General features: G+C 35.4%; 2 protein-coding genes across 2 annotated transcripts; both read left to right on the top strand.

Moving 5' to 3' along the window:
* Positions 1-5403: 5403 nt before the first annotated feature.
* LOC130048773 (uncharacterized) lies at positions 5404-10282 on the top strand. Its single transcript, XM_056145824.1, has 5 exons — positions 5404-5422; positions 5680-5832; positions 7587-7721; positions 7978-8095; positions 10042-10282. The coding sequence occupies exons 1-5, from the start codon at positions 5404-5406 to the stop codon at positions 10280-10282; spliced, it is 666 nt and encodes a 221-aa protein (XP_056001799.1).
* Positions 10283-17319: 7037 nt separating this feature from the next.
* LOC130048774 (uncharacterized) lies at positions 17320-19008 on the top strand. Its single transcript, XM_056145825.1, has one exon. It carries the CDS (start codon positions 17320-17322, stop codon positions 19006-19008), a length of 1689 nt encoding a protein of 562 aa, XP_056001800.1.
* Positions 19009-19224: the final 216 nt, after the last annotated feature.

Consider the following 19224-nt stretch of genomic DNA (forward strand, 5'->3'; position numbering starts at 1 on the left):
AAATCTTGTTTTACAATCTCTGTACAACACACTGCATTTTTATTGCATTTCAAGTGCTTCCATAAAATCAGACTAGATTGCTGGATAAATTTTTCCCCCTGTTGAATCAGCCGTTTACTTGATCAAGATATAGGACCCAGGACTAGTAAAACAGATTGTGAACCAGACACCATATCGTATGTTGTATTGAGGTACATATATCCATTTTAAGGTATTCCATGTGTAATGAAAGGATAATGAACAATTTTGAATGATTTAGATCAACATAAATGTTTATTGTTAAATAATGATGAAAGTGAAGCAGATGAAATTCACATGAATGGTGAATGACCTTTTTGCACTTAAGATTTTTTGGAAGAGTTGTCTGCCCTTTGTAAAAATAAGAAAAATCTAATTTTCTAAAAATGTGTGTGGTCAATGGTTAATTTTATTTTATATTTTCATTAAGAGAAAGTGTATGTAACTTTCTACCAAGAGACCTGTATGAAAATATAATTTCTTTTTAAAATATTGTAATAAAATATGCTTTTCCCATATACTTCAATGTTAAATTTAAGGTGAAATAAATCAAGCAGTAAACAGAATTTTGAAAATTCCTATGGTGGATTATTTTTATTTGATAAACCCTTCAAAATGATACCATGATTACAAAAATTCCACCATCCATTTATTAGATATAAAATATGGTCATTATATATTGAATACCTTAAGATTATACTTAAGAAATTTACAAAACTTATTTTTATGATGAATTGGTACATTATGGAATGGAACAAAAAGAATGAAATAGCATAGTCATAAATTTGTATCTAATTCTAATCATTTTCAAAGGACCGTAAATCCCACAGTACAGGCAGTTACTAGAATATATATCTAAATTCAATACAATATGCAGTAGTTACACATTGTAAAACAATGAACTTGAAAAAATGTTACCAGAACAATATTTTCCATATTTTTTGTGCAGTATTTGCACATTAAAATATTAAACATTCATGATAGACCTATTATTTTCTTTGTGGTGAACATGCCGACAATATTTAACTATTTACATTGTTAGCTAACCTGTTTTTATATTCATATGAAGCAGAATTTATTCAAAAACTTCTACGTGAGAAGAAAAAATCTCTCGCTGTGACCTTCAATTCGACTTTTAGATATATTGATGACCTTTTGTCTATTAACAATGATAGCTTTCATTCATATGTCAATTTGATATATCCCTGTGAGCTGGAAATAAAGGACACCTCAGAGACGTCCACTTCTGCTTCATACTTAGATATTTTATTGAAAGTAGACATTAACGGCAAACTAACAATTCAACTGTATGACAAACGGGATGATTTCAGCTTCTCCATCGTCAACTTCCCACATTTATGTAGCAATATTCCATTATCACCTGCATGTGGTGTTTATATATCTCAACTGATTCGATATGCAAGAGCTTGTTCTGGGTATAGTCAGTTTTTAAATCGAGGTAAGCTACTGACAAACAAGTTGATGGTACAGGGATTTCAACAGTCTTGATTGAAGTCAGTATTTCGGAAATTCTATGGTCGTCATAACGATCTAGTCCGTCAATACAACCTCGCATTGGGTCAAATGCTGTCTGACGTGTTTCATACCGATTGTTAAGCCGTTCTTGGTACACTGATTTTGACTGCGGATAACTCCGTTTACCTATCAGGATATGGGGCTCACGGCGGGTGTGACCGGTCAACAGGGGATGCTTACTCCTCCTAGGCACCTGATCCCATCTCTGATGTGTCCAGGGGTCCGTGTTTGCCCAACTATCTATTTTGTATTGCTTGTAGGAGTTATGAGATTGATCACTGTTCGTTATCTTCACCTTGCATTTTAAAACAACTGTATAAGGTAAGTGTAAGATCATATTATGCCAATTCAAAAGTCTAAAAGCATCAATGAAATATGAAAATAAGGAACAGCGATCAATCTCATAACTCCTATAAGCAATACAAAGTAGATAGTTGGGCAAACATGGACCACTGGACACATCAGAGATGTAAGCATCCCCTGCCGATCGGCCAAACCCACCGTGAGCCCTGTATCCTAATCAGGTAATCCAATTATAATTGTATCAAGTATCAAAACATCCAATTACACTCTAAAATGCAGAATATTATTCTTCAAATCATTCTAAAAACAGGGTTTTAAAAATGTATCAGATTCACGAGAATTCCTTTTGCAGCATTTCCCCTAGCAATTTCAAGCGTTTTTACAAAGTTGTTCTTAAAAGAGATATGACCAATCACCATGCACTAATACTGACTTTATAACAGAATAGTATATGAAAAGTTTGACACCTTGCAATTAAGCACGAACACGTTTCATTTATTACCACCATTAAAATTTCATCAACATTGAAATAAGATTATCTAGATGTTGACAGAGTCAATTGTGAGGTAGAAAACCAACCGTGATAACAACGTGGAAGGAAAACATCATTAAGTGGTACAAAATTAATCCAACAACTTCAATGATAATAATGCACTGCCTTTAAATGTATAGAGCAAAGTTACACAACAAAGATAAACCAGCTATTTTTGTAGGTTTTCCTCATCACACTCTGGGAAGACAAGGAGCAATAGCTGTATATAGGCAATCAATTTTTATCATCTTTGGGTTAGAGGGTAGTAGTGTTGTTCTCGTTACCTACCAATTCAATTTCCATTTTTTCTGTGTAAACAAGTAAAACTGCAAATTTAAAACATTCATTAGAAATGTTTTAAATTCTATCTGTTGATTCAACAGTGATGAAAATCATGACTACAGTGGCGGACCCAGAGCTTGTTAACAAAGGGGCACATTATGCTGGAATGTGGGGACTTAAGGATTTTGATGATCTTTAAATTGCTTTTATAGGTTATTCTATGTAATGGGCAGAAGGAACCCTTCATATAGCGGAGGGGAATTTACTAATTAAACAATAATTATTTTGTTATGAATCCAACGTATGTTTTCGTGGATTCGTGGCATCTTGATATCGAGTTTAGTGGCATCCAGGGAACATGGAATTCATATTCTGGTCAGTTATTCTGCATACATTTTCATACCAGTAAACAATCATAATTAAATTGAAAACCTGAATAAAATGCATTCATTTTTTTAGCTTCTGAGAACACTGACAATCAGAAGAGAATTGACAACTGCCGTTCTTTTCTCGAAACATAATATGTATTGAATTCATCTAACTGATTGGAAAATTCATCTTTAGTTTTTATTTCAATTCTTGTATTATATTTCCAATTTCTTTATTTTGCCTATGGATGCGGATGCTTGAGAGTACGATCATACTCCTAAATACGCCCCTTGGAAAGGTCTTGTCTTTCATGAATTATTATTGGTTCTCTGAGGTTCTAGATTGGAATTGTGTAACCCACAGTACCAAAACATATAGTGTGCGCATGGCACTCCACAGTGATTAATTTGCATATTGATCCGTAGACGATTTGCATATTGATTATTATAAGAAATATATGTATAAAAGATGACATGACAGATGATTTTTAATTCACCTGGAACACGGTAAGCTTTTAAAACAATTTGAACACTTTGAAAGCAGCCTTATGTTCGTTCGTATTATCACTGATTTTTGCCGTAGGTTTTCAGTTTATTTAGTATTTTATTTGTAACTTATAAATATGCAGTCTGTTGCGCTGCTTTTTTGTTGGTTTCAAAGATGATGGTATATTCACCAGATGGATAAACCAAAATGGAAATACGCTAGTTATAAATCATGACGTAAATAAAATTATTTCATATCTAAATGATGGTTTAATGCCAATTTGTTTTTAAATCATTTTAAGTACTCTTATTCACCAGGTAGATATGAAAAACTCCATCTTTATGTACAAATGATGGCATGTGTTATATAATTCAATATTTGATTGCAGAATATATCCATATGAATTTCACGTACATGTAAATCACTTTTCATATGAAATTCACTTTAAAATATCTACGTTAAAATATTCACATGAATTTCACGTGAACAACAATTCACGTGAAATTCACATTTTAGGTAAAATTCACATAAAAATTTGCACAAGGAAATAATGTGAAAAGTGATTCACGTGAATTTCACACTAAACTATTCACACGAATTTCACGTGAAAGTTCTTCAATAAGTTTTATAAAACTACTGTTGAAGTTCAGTTACATTTTCTGCACTGGGGCTGTTTACATACATGCAATTCGATGGTATTAATGTGCAGGTGGGGAAAATGATGTTATGGTATTAATTTTCCGCTGTCGGTAGACGAAGCATCATTAATTTTCATAGTGGTAAATGAGAAGAATGTAAGCTTGAAAGCTAAGTAATATTTATATTTTTTCTAACCTGAATCATTATATTTGGTATGTTCAGTATTGTGTGTTTGCCCTACTCTACTTTTTTATTCTTTATAAAAGTTAAGATATTGATCACTATTCTTATTTTCATCGTCAAAAAGTAAAATGGTAAAAGAAGATAAAATGTTCAAAACAGTAAAGATACGGTGAATTTGAAATTCTTGTAAAAATAAATTTTGTCCCTTATTTTCTCTAAAATGTAACAAAAACACTATTGTTACAGCTATGTAATTGTATACAACAGCTTTATATGTAAAATGTTATCAGCATTTACGTATTATATATTTTCATGCATAAATAATGATTTTGTTGACTTAAAGAAATACAAACTTAAAATTCTAGGATTTTCAAGGTTGGTCATTATCAGAAGATGGACGGTTTCATGGTTAGAAATGCAGTTTTCGTACTCTGCTTTGTTTCTGTCATTTCAGCAGGTATGGTGTTATTATCAAAATCAAATAATGACAACTTATCAAATGATGCATTATGAAATCGTTAGAAATGTATTTATTATATTATTATTAATTTTGTATTCTCTATAATAGTTATGACATTTATCACGTTCGTTATCGTCACATTTTACTCGTTTCTCTTTGACAATATGCTATTGAAGATATGAATTATTTAAATGACCTCTTAACGTACTGTTTGGCTTTTCGGCAATGTTAAAGAAGCGTTTGTGCCAGCTCATGTAATTGCGTTAAAGTTCATCAGATAATTGTCCCGCTAAGTTTATTGTCAATATACTGATTTTATTTGCATACAACCTGTCGTTAGGTTAAATGCTGTCTCTGTGTTTCGTACTACGCTTGGATTGTTGGGCTGCTCTTTGTATTTTTAATCTGACAATAACGTCATTTACCTGAGCAAGATATATGGTTCCCGGATGGTTTAACAGGTCAAGAGAGGATGCTTACTCCTCCTATGCACCTTATCCCATCTCTTATGTTTTAGGTCTCCGTGTTTGATCTACTGTATTATGTAGAGAAATGATGTAAGCAGTGATTTAAAAACTGTTCCCATTTTTATATAATGACTGGGACTGTCAGAGGTAACATGAAGAGAAGGACACGGTATCTTATGAGAAATGAGACACGATTTTACACTTCGATATCCCTATCACAGTATATACAGCATTGTACATTAAAAATAAACCTCCCGTATGTCTGTTTTAATCATGTGCAAGGGATTTTAGTATGTTTTAAATATGTTAGACTATATAATCATGTGATATCAAATTATCACTTTTTCTCTGAAATGATTTGAAATATATGAACGACAAATCTTTGATTATATATATTTATTCAGTGAAGTGGCCAAAGGGAACGTATACATTGGTCAAGCCAAAGAGCGGATGTCCCTCAGGGTGGCTGGAAGGATGGAGAAACCAGGACAATGAAGATTATGTTAACCGAAACAGTGTAACATACAACGCTGACAATTACCAACATCACTTCTTTGGTAAACAGTAACATAGTCTCTGAATACGACCTTAGATACTTTCAGTTGTAGTTATCATGTATATTTGGTTGGATATAAGAATTTTTGGTAAATACCGTGACAAAAACAACTGACATGTTTCCATATACATGACATCACAGGTATATTGCAGGACGTGTCTCTTGTAGCGATAATGAGTGCGTCTCTCTCTGTTGAAAGATTGTGCTTTATAAATTACTACCGCCTTTAGTTTTCATCATTTACTTCATTAGTCTAATCACTAAATGAAAATAATCGTGTATGATTAATGTCAAAATTAAACTTTTAATGTTTCGTCACTTGAAATATTTCGATTTAAACTTAGTTAGCATATGCTGAACTCGAAATGAAAGACACTACATATATTAACGCCAATCTAACAACTCAACTCTCTCACAAACAGGATGATTGCAGCTTCTGCATTGTCAACGTTCTATGTTTGTGTAGCAATATTCCATTATCACCTACATATGGTGTTTATATATCTCAACCGATTTGATACACATGAGCTTGTGCGTATAATCAGTTTTCAAATCGAGGCAAACTACTGACAGACAAGTTCGTGTTACGAGAGTTTCAACGGTCTTCTTTAAAATCAGGATTTCGCAAATTCTTTGATCGTTTTAACGGTCTGGTTTGCCAATACAATATGTCATTGGGTTAAATGCTGTCTGATGTGTTAGGCCGTTCTTGGCACACTGGTTCTGACGACGAATTACTCCGTTTATACTTGATCAAGATATGAGGCCCACGGCGGGGGTCGACAGGGGTTGTGTATTCCCAACCATGCGTTTCGTGTAAATACATATATGCTACATTATATTTTGCTACTGGGGGTTTTATATGCTGATCAATTTACGATCGACACTTCTTAGGTACCGAATACCACATGTGTTATGCTCAGAGATCTATGTTTGCCGAACTATTTAATTTGTACTCGTTAAAGAAGTTATGGATTAATAGTTGTTCATTACTTTCATATTTCCATCATGAAAAACACCATTCTTTATCAATGTTAATCACGTGCACACGGAGGATTTAGACGTCTGCAAGGCATGTTTATATATCTCAACTGATTCGATATGCAAGAGCTTGTTTTGCGTATAGTCAGTTTTTAAATCGAGGTAAGCTACTGACAAACAAGTTGATGGAACAGGGATTTCAACAGTCTCGATCGAAGTCAGCATTTCGGAAATGCTATGGTCGTTATAACGATCTAGTTCGTCAATACAACCTCGCATTGGGTCAAATGCTGTCTGACGTGTTTCATACTGATTGTTAAGCCGTTCTTGTACACTGATTTTGACTGCGGATAACTCCGTTTACCTGATCAGGATATGGGGCTCACGGCGGGTGTGACCGGTCAACAGGGGATGCTTACTCCTCCTAGGCACCTGATCCCACCTCTGGTGTGTCCAGGGGTCCGTGTTTGCCCAACTATCTATTTTGTATTGCTTATAGGAGTTATGAGAATGATCACTGTTCGTTGTCTTCACCTTGCATAAAGAGATTAACAAGTACATTCTATGTTTGATAAGTTTGATTATATCTTACTTAAGATGTAACTCAATATAATGCACTCATTTAGGAATTATGCAGGAACCTTTATGAATGGTTATATGTATATTTTTCCACATCTAAAATGTATATCTTACCGCTTGCTTATATGAGAATATATATACTAAGCGTATCTAATAGATATCAATAAAATCAAAAATCATAATTCGCTTGTCCAGGCATCGATGGAACCCATCCAAAGAATATCAATATATCTTACTGCACCAAGGATCCAAATGATGTTAATGAAGAAGGCAACTGGCCAAAGGGGAGCTACTGCATTCTAAAGCATGGGAGTACATGCCCTGATGGAGGTAATTGAATATGTCATATCCCTTACTATTTAAAAAAAATCGCACCTCTTCGGTAAATTCAAATAGTGTCAAGGGATAGTGAGGCAATTCACATTTCTTCTTACTGATAAAGGTAACTGTTTTCCTTATCAATTTCTTGTCTGATGTCAAGTCCGGAATGTTCATTTGTTATTATTGAAGAGAGCCCCTACACATGTTCTAATAATGATATGAATATACGTTATAAATCTACACAACATTCGATCTTTAATTCAAGCTTTCCAGAGTGGATATGTTATTTGGGATGACGAGGACTCGAACAATGAAAACAGTAAAGGAGGAGAATTACCAAGTGGAAGTTTTGACTGGAATACAAGGATTGATTACTGTTGCAGGTACATTTCAAAACCTATGCAAAAAAGAAAAAATAGAACGTTATACCTTTATGAAAATAAAAGTTCAATAATTGAAATATTTTCACACTAAAATATTGGCCGGTCCTTTTTATTTGATGTTGGACATCAGTCAACATCGAGTGAAAGTTTGACAAATGACGCCACATAACATTTGCGGCAATACGAGGAATCCTTTAGATTGCAATGTAAATGTCAGCATCCGTCTACAACGAAATTACGGACTGGACAGGTTCGCTGAATGCAGCGATCGCGAGATTTAACAATATTAGGAGATATTAGCAATGAAATCATCCCCGAATGGAGTCAAGATAAATGTATTAAACAAAAAAAAATTACAAAAAAAACACGGGTGGTATAGGTACCTTGTGTTGAAAACTGAACGCTTCTAAATACAACAAAAGGTCCATTCTCACGTATAATTTACGTAATTCACATTATTACAACTAAATGTAGAGTAAATCGACATCAGGAGATAATCCCAGAATTAATGTACTTACAAAATAAATAGAGTGACCATCAATTACATGTACATCTAGATTTTAAAATACAATGTATTTGTATATTTTTTATGCGGATAAATCTGTTTATTGTACTGCACTACACGTATATTATATGTGGGGCAGAAATGTACGAGAAAAAATCCTTTTTTATATTTGAGACAAAAATGAGTAAATGCATTTATTGACAATGTCTTTCATGCATGTAAATATGGGCGTAAAATAATCAGAAATATTTTTCAAATCAGTGTGACCTTCGGGCACGAATGTGCACTTAAATATACGGAAACATCAAGTTCTTTGTAAATTAGGAGGGGTGAAACTGACCTGTCTAAAAGTCTTATAAAGTGAGACAAAATAATGATAATAAATTCTGCTTTTGCCCAAACTTCAAACTTTTCCTAAATGAAATTTTGGGGGTGGGGGTGGGGTGTTGAGTACATATATTTATGAACAGAAACTACCTCGTCTTTTGTACATATACCAGGACTCGTTCCTCGCTACCTGTACATGTATAAGGGTTGAATTGATAACTGCAGGTTCTTAAGTTTTTCTCTTATTATGAACTATTCCCTCACTTTTTAACCAAAGAATAATTATGTTTTGTAATGATCAAAGTCATTTATTACATTCTTTGATATTGGTGAATGATCTGGAGCTTTCCTTGAATTTTCACATGTTCACATTTGATAATCCTGAAATTTGTACTTTATAAATCAAATTTCCGATATAATGAAAGTGTATTTTCACTCTTATGCACATATTCCTTGCTATGAAGATCGTTCATATTACTTTGATTATCCGAATGACAATGAACGATGAACGCACGGTGAACGATTTCTGAACAGTGAACACAAAACTGTAAACAGAGAGCGCACGGTGAGCGAAGGGGAAAATCGTGAAGTAGAACGTTTCAGGGACTGTAAGCATGATTTCGACAGGAGTTTTTTATGTTCAGAATCTTGATTTTCCGTACTTTGGTTTTTTTGTTTTTGTTTTTTTTTTTTAGCTCCAATACAAATATTCATCGATATTTTGCTACACTTCATGGTTCTATGATTTATCCGGGCTTGAATAAATTGTCAGTGCCTCCCGGTTTTCGTAAAAGGCGATTAAAGGGTAGACCAAACTTGTGCAGCCTTTCACCGGTAATTATCACGTCTTCATATGAGTGAAAAATTCTCAAGCGGGCGTTTAACAACATACAACCAACCAGTCAATCTAAATTCCATTAATATTATCTTTTGGAGCTCCAATACCTGGCTCCCATCAATCACAACAGAAAGAACTATGGTAATACGCCAAAATAGTGATGGATGTGTACAATTCTATAATATTATGTCCCATTAACCTTTATAAGAAGCAGGCGTATACGGCCTAACAAATGATTAAACATTTTGTTCATGAGCAACCTACTCTGTATTGTAGAAGTGACAGCCCCTTCTATACAGGTATACAACTTCCAACATCGAAACCTTTTTATCTGTTGAAACACAAAGACAGCCACTTCTGCCCATCTGTCATCGGAATGTCTGTGAGAGAGGAATACGTGTATACAGATGATGAGAACGACGACAATATCAATAGTGTACACGGAAGTCATCCATACGGACCGTTTAGCGGAGGAAGGAACCACAAGCTTTACTATTGTTACTATTGGTCACATTAATAAAGCACTGTCTCATGACAGTAATACACAAACGTTTGCTCTGCCTATGGTCAGTTTTTAAATCGAGACAAGCTATTGACAAAGAATTTGATGGTACAGGGGTTTCAAAAGTCTCCATTGAAATCAGCATTTGCCTAATTCTATGGTGGTTATAACGATCTAGTTCGTCAATACAACCTATCATTGGGTCAAATGCTGTCTGGTGTCCTTCATACCGATTGTTAGGGCGTGGGAAACCGGGGGTTGTAAGACCAATACATTAAGGTATTCAATGTATAATGACCATATTTCATATCTAATAAATGGATGGTGGAATATTTGTAATCATGATATCATTTTGAATGGTTCATCAAATAAAAATAATCCACCATAGGAATTTTCAAAATTTTGTTTACTGCTTGATTTATTTCACCTAGAATTTAACATTGAAGTATATGGGAAAAGCATGTTTTATTACAATATTTTAAAAACAAATTATATTCTCATAATAATGTATTAGTAGAAAGTTACATACACTTTCTTTTTATGAAAATATGAAATAAAATTAATCATTGACCACACACATTTTTAGAAAATTTGATTTTTTTTATTTTTACAAAGGACAGACAACTCTTCCAAAAAGTCTTAAGTGCAAAAAGGTCAGCTTCTAATCATTTACCAGTCATGTGAATTTCATCTGCTTCACTTTCATCATTATTTAACAATAAACTTTTATGTTGATCTAAATCCTTCAAAATTGTTCATTATCCTTTCATTATACATGGAATACCTTAATAAGAACTTTCTTTTGAATTCAGATTATAATTGCCTTGTTTTATGCTAGCTAGGCACGTGCATGTAGACTTAGGGGTAATGATTGTGTCCTGTTCAACAATAAATATTAATTGCATTTTCATATGCAATAGGCATATCAAGTGCTCCCTCGTATTTTTTAAATTTGATAGCAGAATTAAATGGGAAGAATATAGTATGAATGAATGATTATAAGTTTTGTTTAGTCACGTGTTATATGTCGACCTTTCAACTTAATGAGAATCGTGTAATTAGTATTGATACTAACCTCACTTTTATAAGAAACGTTCCCGCCGCTTTCATTTACCCCATGCGATATTACTGAAGTACAACCTTCACGGTCATTCCAGAGACGTTGAGAAATATAAACTTAATTTTATATTATTACTGGAGTTCTGATAAGATTCACATTTTCTTGTATGATTTTATAAGCACTCTTATTTCAACTTCAGAGTACTTGTGCGTGGAATCAGAGTGGTGTTTAACAAAGTAAGTTTTTGAATGACTAATCACTAGATATGAATATTTTCGTTTTCCATTTTTGTCGAAGAAGCAACTGTCTATGATATCAAGAAGTCTAGTCTTTAATCCATCGTGAGTAATGGTCGTGTATAGTGTTGAAAAGTCAAAGGTTTTGATGTCATTGATTTGGGAAAAGTTTTGCGATTTCAAGTTTACTAAGACTTCTTTAGAATTTTTTAGAATCCACATTTGATTAACACCACTTCTGGCATATATAGTCGCACAGTAAGTTTGAAGATTCTCCTTCACAGCTGTTAATGTTTTCGTAAGGACCAAAGATAAGGGCCTGGTAGAGCACTTACTGCATCCTGCAATGTATCTTTGTTTCTAAGGACTTTTATGTAGTTTAGCAATCCAGTATAGGTACGATAACTCATATCCATTCGACCCATTGGCTGGGATATTAAATGTGTCTAAAACTAAAGCATGCTTTGGAAGAATTGCATCTTTTGAAATAGCAGTTGGAGTATAAGTACGATTACCAAAAGTGGAATTAATGTCAAGTTCGTTTAAAATACTGTTGTGATAATGAACCTTACAAACAAAGACAATGTTGTTACTAGCTTTGTCAACTGGAACCAACACATATTCCCGATGTAACCTATCTAATTCTTCTATCACTTCTGGTTTACTAAATACAGAAGGATATATGGTACGTACTTTTGTTTTCATATGTTTAATGCAGGGTTTTAATATTCCTCTTATGCTTTTAACCTATTCTGACAATGTATCAAGTTCTTCTTTTTTCATGTTTAGCCCATCGTCTGTCATAACCTTCGACAGAGTTAATAATAGAGATGAAGTTATACCGTCAATTGAAAGATCGCTGTTCTCTGTATTTAGGACCTTTTAGAATAACTGATCTGAGGTCCTCATTTTCAACTATATCAACATCACCAGTAAAGACAGCTGGACTATAGTTGAAAGAAGACGAAGAACAAGAACACGTTGTTGGATTGCGTATAAGATGGTCTATATCTGGGCACTGCAAAGTTTGTTTATAATTCAAAAATTTGGATGCAATAGCAGAAATATAGCTGTAGGATATACAAGGTGTAGACTTGAACTTGAAATAAGTTGGAATGCTCGACTGAACCCTTTTATGAAGAAGAATGTTGCTTATACCAGTTATGATAGTACTATTAATATATAAAAACAAAACGTTCAATAATGTACTGCCATTGCTAAATAAAGGAAAGAATAATCGTGATAACTGGTTATGGGTTTTATGCAGTAGCTGCAAACAGCATATGGGAAGCCACCGGTTATATACTAATCACATCTTCGTTTCACATTGGTGAGTCCACTTAGTGCATTTGCATTAGTTTGCTTTTTTCAAGGTCTATGCAAAATTTCCATGTCAAATTGTGCCAACTCTTTCAGCCGGCGAGTAAGTTTTCCTTTAATGTCCCTGATCCACATAAGACTCTTATGAACAGTGCGAACCACGAATTGCCTGCCTTCAGGATAATTCTTTCAGGTGATCTGGTGATAGATTAAGTAAGCTAGGAAGGTCAAATCCTTAATTTGAGATCTTGATCTAGGTCAGGATTTCACAACTTCAATTTTGAATGGAGCAACAGTGAGTCCTTCCCTAAAACTCCCCTCTCCATACGGACGAGATCACATTTCTTTGGCTTTAGCTTAAGGGAGTACTCACGAAGCCTTTGCAATAAATTCCATAGTTGTGCCAGTCCATCAGTAAAATATCTTTTAAGGGCCCAGTTGCACGAAGATGAATTAAATTTGACTGGCAGTTAACGTCTAATTAACACTATGTAAATGTAAGAGTTAATGGGAAGTTAACTGTCTGTTAAAGTTAACTAACCATCGTGCAACTGGGTCCGGACAGTAATGTCAATTAAATAAACCAATACTTTATTCCTGTTGTGAATTCAAGACTGTAATATTCATTAACTGTGTTAAATACTATTTCTTAAATTCTTCATATTGTTCTACATCAATATTTCATAACTGTATAATAATTATCTTAAAAGTGATATATCGTTTCCCGTAATATGACGTCACATTTACTTATGCATTGTGACGTCATCACAAGTAAGTAGTTCAAATTAAATAGTCAAAGTGAACAGTTGGGTTGTCCATTCAACACGATTCTCTCCCACATTGTTGGTGCCGTGACCATGGAGAAACTAAAGGCAATCCGAGCAGGGAATAAAGCAGCTATTACGCGTTCTATAAATGCATTGCTAAAAGAAGATATGGACCCCGTCAACATACAGAAAATGTATGAAGGAATACTCAAGAAGAGGAAAGTTTTGGAGAAGCTTGATGAGGAAATTCTCGAGGCTATTTCCGCAGAGGACGCGGAATCAGAGATTGTAAATTCAGGTGAGTATTACTCTTTCTTAGACAAAGAACTTACACAGATAGAGACCCGCTTCAAGTTGAGTTTAAGGATATTTCAGTCAATTTCTTCTGAATTAAACCCCAGTGCCACGGAATTCCACATGCCGTTACCGGCCCCGTTACAAAGCAGCTCCTCATTTGGATCACAAAACCACAAACTTCCAAAACTATCACTCCCAATGTTTAATGGAAACATTCTAGATTGGCAAACTTTTTGGGATTCTTTTGAGACGACTATTCATTTGAATCATACACTTACGGATGTTCAGAAATTTTCCTATCTCAAATCGCTGTTGGAATACGGTGCATCAAATGTTATTGCTGGTCTCGCTCTCACAAACAGTAATTATGAAAAGGCTATCGCATTGTTAAGAGAAAGATATGGTCAGAAACACAGAATTATAAATGCGTACATGAAATCTTTGTTGAATTTATCACCCCCGCAATCCAACTTGTTTAGTCTGTGGGAATTTTATGACATTGCTGAGTCGTACATTCGTGGTCTTGAATCACTTGGACAAGAAGAAGAAACATTTGGTACAATGTTAATTCCCATTCTAATGGACAAGTTGCCGTCAGATGTGAAAATTAATATTACCCGTCATAACGGAAGTGACCACTGGACACTAGAATCCTTACGCCGTTGCATATTGCATGAAATCACAATTCTAGAGGCAGGAAGCTCCAATTCATCATTGAATAATGTTTTGCCAACTGCAAATTTTCATACCAGTGCTCGATCATCAAAAGAGAAATCCAATCGCAATATTACGCCATTCCAGCGCAGCCCCAAGAAATGTGTGTATTGCAAGGAAAATCATTTTCCAGGAGATTGTCCGCTAGATTATAACAAGAGACTTGCAATTGTAAAGGAGCATAGACTTTGTTTTAACTGCTTGGGACATCATCAGGTTTCAAAATGTCAATCAAAGGGTACCTGTCGTAATTGTCACTAAAAAAAAAAAATCATACTTCGTTGTGTAGAAAAAACAGCAATTCAGACATTGTAACAAATACAGAACATCAGTCTCAGAAATCTACCGACATTTCTGTTGATAGTAGTATCATACAGGAAATCGCCCAATCTCAGAATGTAGATGACGAGTCAGTACTTCACAGTGCTTCTACATCCGTTACTTTATTAAAGACCGCCGTCGCCACAGTTTCATCTTCACCAAGCGCGAATTCGTTTACATGTGCGAATATTTTGTTTGATGAGGGAGCCCAGAGGTCTTTCATAACGGAAGAATTAGCAAACAATCTTCAGGCCAAAGTATCAGGAAATGAAAGTTTGAATATCGCAGCGTTCGGAGATAAAACCGCAAAGTCAGTCAGACATTTGAACAAAACTACAGTATACGTTGAAACAGATTCCGGTGAAAAGGTTCCCGTAGAAGTTTTAATTGTGCCTAATATTGCCGCTCCAATTCATACAAATCGTGTGTCAGTAAATTCATTGCCACATTTGAAAAACTTGAAATTAGCACACCCCGAAAACAGTGACACGTCATTCAGTGTTTCATTACTTATAGGGGCAGATTTCTATTGGAGTTTTGTTGGGGATGAAATCATTCGTGGAAATGGTCCTACTGCTGTGAGCTCAAAGCTAGGATATTTGATTTCGGGACCTACACGCATTTCTAATTCAACATCGAAAGTCCAGACTTCAATGCACAATGTGCTTACCTTTCACAAAAACGAGGAAGTTAATATCGCGAGATTTTGGGAAATCGAGGATATTGGAGAGAAAGATGGTCTATTACACAAAAAGGCGGAAACCTACGGACAACATTCCATTTCATTTGAAAACGGACGTTATTCAGCTAAACTTTCCTGGAAAGACAGCTGCGCAGAATTCCCGACAAACGAAGTAATCGTTAGACGACGGACCAAAAACGTCATCAAAAGATTAGCAAGTGATGGTGATATGTTGGACATTTACAGCAAAATAATACAGGAACAAGAACCCCGCGGTTCCATCGAGAAAGTCGACATTAGCGAAGATACCAATTCAACCAGGAAACACTATATTCCTCATCACCCAGTAGCCAAAGATTCGTCGACTACTCCAATACGCATCGTATATGATTGTAGTTGTCGCATGAACGGGAAAAGCCCCAGTTTAAATGATTGTCTCGACAGCACCGCACCAGATCTAAACAACTTGAGAGGAATTCTATTGCGCTTCAGAGCAAAACAGTACGCCGTTACGACCGACATTGAAAAGGCTTTCTTACAAATAAATCTGGACAAGTCCGACCGCAATGTCACCAGATTTTTCTGGCTAAGTAATCCACAAGACCCTACCAGTGCGCTCATTGTATACATATTTAAAGTAGTTCTTTTTGGTGCTACGTGTTCTCCCTTCATACTTGGAGCAACGTTACTTAAACATTTTGACAGAAACCCGTGTGAAACATCGACGGAACTGTTAGAGTCACTTTATGTCGATAATGTACTTACAAGCTTTCCAGACCAATCTACTTTGTTGAAGTTTTACAAAGATTCTAGAGTCTTATTACAAAATGGTGGATTTAATCTACGATCTTGGAACTCCAACAACCATACTCTGCGTGAGTTAGCAAAAGAAGAAAATGTCCTTGACACTGATAAAGAGATCAAAATTCTTGGAATGCGATGGGATTGCGAGACAGATTACCTGAAGTTTCCACAACTTAAACTTAAAACGTATCCAGAAGGAGAAAAAGGAGAAATTACTAAGAGAGAAGTTCTACGGGAGTCGTCCAAGATATTTGACCCACTCGGACTGCTCAGGCCGGTTACAGTAAGAGCGAAGATATTTATGCAGGGTATTTGGAAACTGGAATGTAGCTGGGATCAATGTTTACCACACGAATTCCAAGAAAATTGGAAATTACTTGCACTCGACCCACAAGAATGTACAAATATTGAGATTCAGCGATACCTTCACACTGACTCAAAGGAAACTCCGGCACTCCACGTATTTACTGATGCAAGTCAGCGCGCTTATGGAGCTTGTGCTTATCTCGTCACCAAGGACACATCTTGTCTTGTTATGGCTAAGAACAGGGTAGCACCTATAAAATCTCAAACATTGCCACGTCTTGAATTAATGGGTGTAGTAATCGGCGCAAATATAGCCAACCATCTGAAAACAGTATTAAACTGTAACATTTTGGTGTGACAGTCAGATCGTTCTGTCTTGGTTAACATCATTAAAGGATTTGAAACCATTTGTCAGAAAGCGTGTAAAGGAAATCACGGATTTAACAGAAGGTAGTGTTTGGAAATACTGTCCTACAAAGTCAAACCCCGCGGATTGTCTCACACGTGGAGAAACAGCGGAAAAATTCTTGAGTAACAAATTATGGATGAATGGCCCCAAGTGGATACACGATGAAAGTGCTTGGCTAATTTGGAACCGATCTACAGATACAAGTTCATCAGCTGTACTGAAGGTGGATTGTGAATTAAGTACCACAGACACCTGTACAGAATCAGTGAAAACAACGGAAAACACTACAGTTGACGCTTCGAGATTTTCTTCATATAGCAGATTACTCCGTGCAACGGCCTACGTACTTAGATTTATTGAAAATTGTAAAACTTCAAAGACACAGAGGAAAACAAGCGTACTTACAGCAAAAGAGCTTTATAACGCTAATGTGATAATTTTAAAAGAAACACAACGCGATGTATTCAAGCAGGAAATCAACAATCTGTCAAACCAAAATTCAAAGAGAACTGCTATCACAAAGCAATTAGGACTGTATCTGGACAACGAAGGGCTTCTCCAATGTAGAGGACGTATTCATAATTCATCGCTTGACACGGAAACGAAATTTCCCGTCCTTCTACCAAAGAAACACCTAGTGACGAGGTTGATCATCCTAAATTCCCATGAAAGTGTTCTACAAGCAGGAGTGAATTCCACGATTGTCAAAATACAGCAGAAATACTGGATTCCACATATTCGCCAATGTGTAAAAGGAATTTTGAGAAAATGCATGAACTGCAAAAAGATTATTGGAAAATCTTTTCCAGCGCCAGATCCTCCGCCGTTACCTAAAGACAGACTTCGAGAAGAATCTCCGTTTACTGTGACAGGAATTGATTTCGCAGGACCTCTCTTCGTAAAGGAAGTTAACAAGTCTCCAAGAAAGGTATACATTTGCCTATTTACGTGTGCCGTTACAAGAGCCGTTCACATTGTGTTAGTGGAGGATATGTCAGAGGAGACATTCATTAGAGCATTTCGGAGATTTGTTGGTCGCAGATCATTGCCAGAAATTGTTATTTCCGATAATGCATCTACGTTCAAGGCAGCAGCATCAGATATAGACAATATTCTTCACTCCACTAAAGTTCAGAATAAGTTTTCATCTTTAGGTACAGTTTGGAAATTCATTCCATCTAGAGCTCCCTGGTATGGTGGATGGTGGGAACGCATTATTTGCATGATAAAATCTACAATCAAAAAGGTATTAGGAAAAGCTCAAGTCACATCATCGGAACTTAATACCTTATTAACAGAAGTGGAATGCATGTTGAACAACAGACCCATTACGTATAAATTCACAGATCTTGAGGACCCACAGCCACTTACACCCTCCCATCTTCTATACGGACGGAATCTGGATGTATTACCTTACTTCAAGCCACCGGAAGAATCTCTACAACCAATCAACATGAAACGTATCGATGTGTGCAAAAGAGTTATTCGACAAAGAGATATTCTTGATCACTTCTGGAACAGATGGAGAAATGAGTATTTGACATCACTTCGTGAGTTTCATCGTACGGCCGGAAGAACTGTACAGGATATTAAAGTCGGTGATGTTGTTCTCGTCCACAATGAAGGAAACAGACTATTATGGAAACTTGGCCTAATCAAAGAGTTGATATACGGAAGAGACAAATATACCAGAGCAGCAATTCTAAAGACTGATACGGGACTAATAAATCGTCCTATAACTAAGTTATTTCCACTGGAGGTGTCATTAGAAAATAAAACTGATGAAGTATTAAAATTACGAAGAAGCGATCGTCTGAGAAATTAACTTTTCGGCGCCCCCAGGATGTTGTGAATTCTATTCAGCGCCCCCAGGATGTTGTGAATTCAAGACTGTAATATTCATTAACTGTGTAAAATACTATTTCTTAAATTCTTCATATTGTTCTACATCAATATTTCATAACTGTATAATAATTATCTTAAATGTGCTATATCGTTTCCCGTAATATGACGTCACATTTACTTATGCATTGTGACGTCA

Source organism: Ostrea edulis, chromosome 7, assembly GCF_947568905.1.
Source record: "Ostrea edulis chromosome 7, xbOstEdul1.1, whole genome shotgun sequence".
In the NCBI taxonomy this organism is placed as follows: domain Eukaryota; kingdom Metazoa; phylum Mollusca; class Bivalvia; order Ostreida; family Ostreidae; genus Ostrea; species Ostrea edulis.